Source organism: Cyanidioschyzon merolae, chromosome 11 (genome assembly GCF_000091205.1).
Source record: "Cyanidioschyzon merolae strain 10D DNA, chromosome 11, complete genome".
NCBI lineage: Eukaryota > Rhodophyta > Bangiophyceae > Cyanidiales > Cyanidiaceae > Cyanidioschyzon > Cyanidioschyzon merolae.
In genome coordinates, this window is record NC_010137.1 from 590,854 (window position 1) to 600,342 (window position 9,489).

The 9,489-nt window shown below is 50.8% G+C and overlaps 2 protein-coding genes across 2 annotated transcripts, besides 1 other annotated feature; one reads left to right on the forward strand and one right to left on the reverse strand.

Annotated features, from left to right (window-relative positions):
- Positions 1 to 2,404: 2,404 nt before the first annotated feature.
- On the reverse strand, positions 2,405 to 4,426 carry CYME_CMK217C (similar to 1-acyl-sn-glycerol-3-phosphate acyltransferase; the record flags this gene model as incomplete). Its single annotated transcript, XM_005536554.1, has 1 exon — positions 2,405 to 4,426. The coding sequence occupies one exon, from the start codon at positions 4,424 to 4,426 to the stop codon at positions 2,405 to 2,407; it is 2,022 nt and encodes a 673-aa protein (XP_005536611.1).
- Positions 4,427 to 6,344: 1,918 nt separating this feature from the next.
- Positions 6,345 to 7,629: a sequence feature (repetitive element).
- Positions 7,630 to 8,366: 737 nt separating this feature from the next.
- CYME_CMK219C (calmodulin) lies at positions 8,367 to 8,717 on the forward strand (the record flags this gene model as incomplete). Its single annotated transcript, XM_005536555.1, has 1 exon — positions 8,367 to 8,717. One exon carries the CDS (start codon positions 8,367 to 8,369, stop codon positions 8,715 to 8,717), a length of 351 nt encoding a protein of 116 aa, XP_005536612.1.
- Positions 8,718 to 9,489: the final 772 nt, after the last annotated feature.

Here is a 9,489-nt window from a genome sequence, read left to right on the forward strand (position 1 = left end):
TCGACACAAAACTTCTGGACGCTCCGGACGCAAGAGATACTTCCAGATATTGATTGAGGCATTCAAGTACAGGTGCAGAAAGTGCTTGTGTGCTTGGTTACTAGATGAATCACTACGTAGCAAGCCTCTCACTATCGTTTTCACCGCCATTTGACGTTAGCTCACATTACTGGACACCATACCTCGCATCCATCGCTATCTCACGCTTCCCTGTTCTACCAGTTTCAACATGCACCCGTGCTCTTGCTGCGTGTATGTCGTCTTGAAGCCATTGACGGCACTCGAGCGATGCCGATTCCCGCATTCGTTGTATGCTCTCGTCGATAGCGGAGGAGGTTTTGCTAGCACGTTACAAAACGTCCAGTTCCATAGATTACTTTAAAAAAGACATGATTCATACCTCATTTCCATTTCAAAATCATTACAGGAAACGGAGAATAATCGGTTCTCGCCTCTGTACAACTGTAACTAGTGACGACACAGACACCGTCGTACGCTCTCCTGCCCGAGATCACCTGCATGAGCTATTTGAACACTCAAGTACATCCGGGATGAAGTACACAACGCACTTATCTCTGCTTGATAAGCTGCCCAGAGTTTCTAAATCGGCCTTGAAGTCGTCATACCGCCAGGCGGTATGCCTCCTGGCAACCAGAATGACCGACTCCAGATGATACAACGCTTTGGAACAAGAGCGCTGCTTCATCTGCTGTACATTCAGGTTGATGGATCGGTCCTCATGCGTTATCGCGTTGGCGACGGTCGTGGTATTCATAGTCCCGGGATCCACGCTCATAACAAGTCGTTCTCTTGATCTGGATTCAACCCTTTTGAAAATGAGTCTTCGTGCTCAATTCAGACCTAGATTTTACAATGAATATGTAGAACGATATTCCATCCGCCCCTATGGTCCATGTAAACAAGAAAACTAAAACGAAATTCACCCACGCGCTTCGCGAACTTGTGCCAATGCTTCGTGCTCGCTCGTCGAAACGAACACCCTCTTCTTTCCCTTTGCTCGGCCGGATGGTATGGATTTGGTCGTCGTACCTTTTTTTCCGTATGTTTGCCTTGTGATTCAGATGCACGAGACCAACGGTGGCAATGAACCTTGCCTTTTCTACGTATGTTTGTACCTGCAACGATTCCAGTGCATTTTCATCAACTTCCGCTACCCGCGCACGCGCACACAGACCGATACGCCCCCTTTCGCATGCTCCCGCACACGAACTGACGAGGAACATACCAGGATAAGGCTGTCGAAGGCAGAGAAAGCCTTGGCGTAGAACAGTGTCAAAGATGTGAACCGCTCTTTGCCTGCGCGTCGAGCACGAAAATGGCGTAACGGTAACAGCGGAGACACCTTCGACTGGATGGAGTCACGGGGGAATACACTGGCACGAATAGCACCGCATTGGTACTCTAAGCTGCGCACTCCTCATCCTCTTACGCGTCACGGAAAGCTACAATATCTAGCAGTAGGATAGGAGGAGACGAGAACGAAAAAGGTCATGAAGCGTGCTTCGATAGAGGATGATGTATTGATCGATCCTGCCGGTTTGTTCATTTTATTCGTGTCCACAAAATTGAATCGTCGCATCGGCGGACGTTTCTGGAATGCTTGCATGTTCCTTCTTTACGAAGAGCAGCTCGAGCATGTTTAAACACCTGTACACATCTCTAGCATGTGTGCCAAATTAGATGTCATCAAAAGTGAGAAACACGTGTACCACTTGATAAGAGCAGTCGTGTTTTCGTTCGAAATCTGGAGTGTGTTATTCAATGCCCAGGGCGCTCCCGCAGAAGTGTGCTTTTTCCGCAATGCGTCCGTGTCTCTTCATCGCCATCCATATAAACGGCACGAACTTGCACAACCTGTTTCAATTTCACTAGATTTTTTTCATAGAGAACGTATGTAGTGGAAGGGATGGACCAGGACACAATCGTACAATTAGACTTTTACATGTTCTAGTTTCGGTGCACAACGTCCAGGATATGGGCTGCGATAGCCTGGTGTTTCATGCACCCGCTAAGCATAGAATGAACGACTTGCACAAGGAAGGCCGCTATTCCGCCAGCTACCAGCTGGCAGCATAACGTCTCCCCACGACAAATCTCTAATTTCCGGGATAAATGTTTACTGCAGAATACATGCAAGAAAAACAAGAGAAAACAAAAAGTTCGTGCACATACCTGTATTTCATGATTGAATGCCCTGCGTAGAACGACCAAGTGTCATGCTCCGTACGCCACGCGAAACAACCCAATACCCCGGGCGCCAAAGTGAAAACAGCATCATCCAAGCGAAGCAAGACGTTTCCGTGTTCTCTCACCAGACGCTAAATCCCAGCATCCTGGCAAGAAAGTAGAGCAACACTTTTACACTGATGTTGCTTGCGAAAAACTAGCGCCAAATGCGCCGGCACGCCTGCCCAACACTACGGAGTACCTTTCGGGCCTCGGTGATTTCCCACTGGACGCTGTGGCGTGCAATGTCAAGTGTCTCAACCACAAGGCTCCAAAGATGCAACCAAAAACGCAGCACATATGCAATATAATCTACACGTTTGTTCAGCCAGCTAAGAACGAAGCTGATACATCCAACGAGCAGCACCAATAACCCGAGTGCCACGAGACGGACGACGAGGCCTTGGCAGCGCTCTAGGACCGCACTCCACATGGTTGAACGCTGTGCGTGCTTCTCGCCGCGCCCCGAAGCGCTCGCTGGCAGCGAAAGCCAAAGTTTCTGCACGGAACGCCTCCGCTGCAGGCCACGGAGCGCCTGACAAGCCGGTACACCCGGTATATGCGTTGACCGATCGATCCAGCTGGGGACCGAATCCAGCGGATGACGCTGTGTCACCTCTATGTCCGCTTTGCATAGAACCTCTTCTGCGATGCTCGGTAGCTTCCGGGTCGAAATGCGTTCTAGTTGTTTGCGAACAAGGAATGCCAGCATTTCTTGGCGGTGCTCTCGAAACTTGGGGCTCACTTGGTGTCGTTTCAAAAAGCCATCCCAGTTGGTCTCAATGAGTCCAATGCGTCGAGCGATTAGGTGCTTGACGCGTGCAGCAAAAGCTGCTGGGGTTTCTTCGGGACGCCGCTGCTGCGGCTCCAGATAATATACATCGCAGACAACTGCCCAGGACGTCATGAGCGCGAAGAGATGCGTAAGGAACACCTGCCTGGCGCTGTTCCAGAATACATCAGCGTATGCTTTGTTGTACTTGATCGCAACTGGGTACACAAGTGCACCAAGCTCGAAACTACCCTTCTTAAACATGATGCAGTACTCGTTGTTGACACAGGTGCCCTCAGGAAAGACCAGCACTGGTTCATGCTCACCATTTTGAACGTGTTCTTGAAGTAAGCGCTGTACAATACGACGATCATGGCCTTCCTCGCGATCGAACCAAATGTGATTCTGTACGAGGCTCATGAGATCTTGGATGCGACCGGCGAGTCCCCCATGACGTTGTCCGATTGTAGAGAACGGATAATCCTTGATCATGATCGCCAAATCAATCAGAGACGTGTGATTTGCGACGTAGATCTGGTTAGGTCGGCGACGAGGACGCTCACCATGGTAACGTACGAGCCCGCTCCATGAGGCGACCAGCGTCGAAGCGAGGAAGCGAATCAGCTGCTTCTGGAGGTAGACCTTGAACCGCGTCCGCCTTCGCAACAGCAAGTGCACGAGCGTGAATCCAGTTGAAAAAATGGACACGCCAACGATGAGGATGCCCAGTCGCAGAGGAAATAGGATCCCATAGCGAATGAAGATACTAAACAACCAGATCGGCCAAAGAATGATAGGAACTGGAGTTGAACGTGTACGTGTCATGAGGTTCCATACTCTGGGTGCACTGGACTCGAAGCACTTTGTCAGCGAGTCACCAGCCATGGCACCGACGGCCTCGGCGAGCGGCGGCACCACGGCAATAAGCGGCAGAACAGCACGTTGTTGTCGAGCACCGGCAGCGTGGGTGCGTATGCGCGTGTTTGTGTACTCCTCAGTCCGATCGGTGAGGCAGGCCTCGTCGCCGATTACATCGAACAGACCTCGGATAGCGTCGTAGGATTCCCACTCGCCTAGTCCGCCGAGCTCGAGCTCGGAGTGCAGCCGCGAGAGTCTCCGCTGGAGGTCACCCTGTGGGCCGCTTTCACGGTGCAAAGATACCGAACTTGTGTCTGATTGGCCAGCGTTCTGGTAGTTAGAAGCTGTACCACTCTCAGCGGCAGCAGCAGCAGGGCCCCTGTCTGAAGCGAATTCGGAGACGCATCGGCTAGGATCAGTTTCTAGCTCCTGCTGATGCTGCTGCCAACGCCAACCGGCTGCACGCTCGCCATAGATAACCCTTGATGTCAAGTCGAGCCCCCAGATATACAGCTGTCGGATCAACGACCAGTTGCGTACAAAAAGCATCCCAAACTTTTCCAGAAGCGAGGCGTGTCTCGCTACTCAAGCCTAGACTGACTATGATCTCCAAAACCCCACCAAAGCCGCGTTATCTACGAAGAGCGCAGTGATAAGAAACTAGTAAAAGACGGTTTCGGTTGAGCCAACAGACTAGAAAGAAAACGCAACAAAGTCGAGGACGCGGCGTCTCAAAGCAGCAACAACGGGGTCTTCCAGCGCCACCGAGAAGGCCCTGCCTAAGTGCGCTGTCTTTCCAAAACACCCGCAGTCGCTACCTGAGCACCAAAAGAAAACAGTCCCGAAAGAGTTGATGTGGATCTGTGTGTAGAAGCAGGCGGTATCGTCTAGGGAAAGAAAAACGGAATTCGATGACGCGATTTGTCCAGCGTTGCGCGCGAGTCGCGAAACGTCGTCCTTCAGCTGAATTCCGTTCCATACCCGCTGCGTTGTATCACAGGAGATCGAAATCCGGATGCAATGTACTCTATAGATCGTGGACGAATTGCCTGAAGGACATATATTCCTTACTGTACAGTGCAGGGGCGACTCTATTTCTCCTCCGGGTGAGCCTTAACACAGTATTCAGATGCGTGAGGAACGCGAAAAGAAAGAATCAGATGTGCTCCGCGTCGAAAACTAACATTCTCAGAGCGTGCTTGCGGTCAATGGTAGAAAACGGACCATTGATCACCGCATGGAGACCAAAAGCGACGAAAGCAGCTACCATGGGTGTCTCTGTTTCTCAACAGCTTGTTCGCGTGGTCCTGAAATCACCCGGATAAAGTCGTAAAAATGTCCAATCTCATTCATAGCTATCATCTACCGAAATTGCAGCGACAGCGTTCCTCGAACGTCGCTGTCGGTATAGAGCACAGGGACGTCGATTTGTTTATTCAGTCGATGATGGCTCCTTCGGATGACACGGTCGGAGCGTAGACGGGTATTCGCAGAGAAGGTGCCCGTTGAATGTGCGGTGGAACTCGAACAGAACGACGACATCAACTGTTCTGACTGCAGTGGATTCTTTTCCCAGCCTGAGTGTCGCTCATAGAAATGGATATGCAAGTCGAGGATCCCAGAGGCCCGGTGTCGCCTGCTGCCGGAAAACGGAAAGCTGTACCTAGCAAAGGGGAACAGGAGAAGACCAAGATGCAGAAGTAGGATGCGAAGCGTCAAAAGCAATTCGAAAGAAGACTGTATGACTAGACGGTGGTGGGAGCCTTGCTTCTAGGCGCTATCAAGGACCACTACCAGCGAGACTTGTAGGAGGCCATGAGAAACGTTTTCGTGTCTTACTCCAAGAAATGTATGTAACGCTTGTTTAGAAATGAGGCATTTGGTCGAGTTTTACAATGACTCACGGACATCAACACAGTCGCGGTTCCGAAGGGATTTTTCAGCAGGATCTTCATTCGTCACCTGATGCTTGGAACAGGGAAATCTTCGACGAAAAATGAGGGAGTACATGCTCTCCAGCAAAATTACGCCCAATACCGCTTCAGCGGCATTCGAGACAGGGACGACTCAGATACTTACACGGATGATGCAATGAGGAACCTCACGCACCCGAGGAACTATATGATCGTGAAACTCGTAAGTTTCATGATACGCTGCATCATTGCGCTGTACCCGGGCCTCTCTTGCAGTGGGATCCGGGCCATCATCAACGACATAGTACACGATCTCCGGAATGAACGGAAGATCGAAGTAGTCGACAAGAAAGACATCACGCAGGAGAAGGAATGAAGCATCTGTTTCTCGTGCGACTATTCAAAAGTACCGTGCGGTTCTGGGGCTGGCGAATCCAGCAGAAAAGGTATCAGGTATGAAAAAGGATGGTATCATCTCATCCTAAGCTACTTCGGATACCTGAACTGAGAACGAGTACGCCAGACAGAGATGGAGCTGAGTTCGGCGAAAAAATGAGTTGGAGAAACGGAAGGCTGCGCTTCTGGGGAAGCGCTTCAACGTCGTTCCGTTGTGCACCGTCAAGTCACACTCTGTGACTATCGACTCCAGAGTCCTTCACGGCATCATGAAGAAAGAACGTTTCGAGCTCGATGTTAGCAACAAGGAATTCACGGGTGGAAACCAGGAGACGTACTGGAAGAGTATTTTCGATTTCAGACGTCTCAAAATGAGCAAGAAAGAGGTACTCACTGGAGTAATCGAAATCGATGGAGCAGCCATGTGTGTACACTATCGGTGCTTCAAGGAGGCGGATCGTCCTGATCTGTCTTCGATATCGCACTTGGTGGAGCTTGAAGAAAACAAAGAGACGGATACTGCGACGCAGAAGGTACAGAAGAACGACTTTGTCATTGGCGCTGGTCCCGGGAACACGCAAATCGTTACCACGACTGCTCCCAAGTATGAGGAAGATGGCGCTGGTGGCAACTTGCGTCAGAAAGACATGCGACTTTTGAGGTTCTCAACAGCGAGATATTATCGAGAATCGGAAAAATGAATGTGAGGAAACAATTTGAGACATGGAATGCAGGAGTGAAAGCGCATTTGAGGCGATCAGCCAGGTGACTAGCCGTGGAGCGAGCTTTGGAGCTTTTCGGGTATTCATGAAAGTTAGCGTTCCTCACTGGAGAGCGCTGTAAAAAGAGTATACAAAGCCCCAGTGGGCTCGTCTGCGTGTGAATCTGTACTATGGGAAGCAGCGTACATTTGCCAACTTTTTCAATGAGTTGAGCGCCTTTAACAAGCACAAGGGTCAGAGGCTCGTAGTATCACAGCGAGCATGATGCTGGATGGCCCAAAAAGGGACTACGCCAGCTCCAACGTCAAGAACGTACAAGGAGTGTGCACGGCGTTTTGTCAGGATACCGATATGTGAGTACCGAACGTCATACGTGCACCATGAGCTGGGGTGTACACTTCAGAGGGTCGAGCGGGAAAAGTGCCAGCGGGCCCTGAGGATCTGCTCAAGTACGGAGTGCTGACGGGGCAGGAAATGGCACGGATGGCATGTGTTCGAGGACTACTTGCATTGGTGATTACAACCAATGGCAAGAAACGTGTGGAGTTCTTGAACAGAGACTTGAACGCTGCTATCAATATAAGGAGATGTGCGGTGATGGAGAAGAGACCTGCAGCTCTAACAAGAGAGAATTTTGTGGGAGAACCTCTCAAGGTGGAATTATATTTGAAAAAGTTGAAACTAGAAGTAGGCGGCCGGTCCAAAAAGGCTGAAAGGCGTCATCGCATGGACGTCCATTTACTCTCCATGGTTATGATACATATTTGCTGCACTATCGGCGACCGGGCAGCTTGTGATAGCTTACGTCTCAGAGAGGCTTGTGAAGGTTGTAATACTGTTTTAAACTTTTTACTGGAAAGGTTTTCGGGGATCACTTGCGCAGTGCTTCGTTTTACGTGGAGCGATGAGTGCTTCTAGTGATCTCAGCCCCGAGCAGATCGCAGAGTAAGTTGAATGGAAACCGCTGCCATAGGTACCGCTCCAGGCCGCACTACACTCTCGTCGCTTGGACTTGAGACTAGATTTACATCGAGGTTGTTCTTGTCTCCATGCACTTGGCTTCAGGGGCCTTTATCTTGATCGCAGCAAATGAACGACGTGTGGGCCCCAGCCCAGAAGACACCGGGGCCTGCGACTCGCGGCCGCTTTTACGAGGTAGCTTGGATTCGAGCTGCGTGCTCTCCGCTACGCTCCACTGCACAACTTGGACCCAGAACTGGGTAGAAAGCTAGCGCCCCGTTGTTGGTGTTCGCTTGGTTGCGCAGCAGGCACCTGAGGCAAGCGGCAGCAGTTCGTTCGGAGCACGACCTGTGTTTGGGATGCAAGCGCGACGGCTAGAAACAGAGCAATGACTAACCTTCCCATCGATCACGAAACGGCTGTAGGTTTGAGGAGGCATTCAAACTTTTTGACAAGGATGGTGACGGCAAAATCACCACGAAGGAGTTAGGAACGATCATGCGCTCGTTAGGCCAGAACCCTACGGAAGCCCACTTACGCGAGATGATCGCCGAGGTTGATCAAGACGGATCAGGCACTATCGATTTTGATGAATTCCTTGCGCTGATGGCAAGCAAGATGAAAGACATCGATACCGAGCAGGAAGTGCGGGAGGCATTTGCGGTTTTCGATAAGAACAATGACGGCAAAATCAGCGCTGATGAGTTACGGGCGGTCATGCTGAAGCTGGGTGAGCGACTCACAGACGAAGAGATCGATGAAATGATTCGCGAAGCGGATGCCGATGGAGACGGCTATATTGACTACCAGGAATTTTCGAACTTATTGCAATGGGATCAGCACACCTAATCCACCGTCATTGATACAAGAGCCCTCTCGCCGGTGAAGACCATTGGTGACTGCATTGCGCAACACGCCATTCTCGCGTGACCATGGCATCTGGGCGCCAATCGGATTCCTTGTAGTGGGTGCTTATGCTTTATGTATGACTAGAATGGTGCTCGAGCGCTCCCGTGGTTACGCTGCGACACTAACCCCACCAGAGAGGGCGCCGAGCGCATACAGAGGTCACGCTGCTTACTGTGCGCATTGGAGTCCTTGAACAAGGCCGCCTGCCACGCGATGAACACAGCGAAACGGTGTGTGAATTCTTCGTATCGTAAGACACGGTCAAACTACCATGGTGCATCGAACATCGTGCTGAGCATGTTAAACTTCGGTAGAGACGGCGTCGAATGCATGGTTGATTCGAAAGTCGGCTGTTCCCGAATGCATCAACGAGCAGTAGCAGCGCCTAAATGCGCCCAAAAGCGCTTGTTAGTCTACTTTGTGGTCTCAGTGTGAAGCATGGTGTCCCTAAACAATGATTGCTTTTATTGCTCTGACCTTTTTGTACGTTTCAACAACCAGGACCGTGCCCGCTTGCGGTACTGATCAGCAAAATTTCCTAATACAATGACCTGTGCCCAACGTGACAACCTATTTGTTGTAGAGAGTCTGTAAATCGAACCCGGATGCTGTGGATGCACGAGTGCCGTCACGAAATGTGGAGGTTATAAACGTTCCCCCGTGCACTCGTTGACGTGTCTGGAGCTTCACAACGGGCGGCAACATCCCGAGT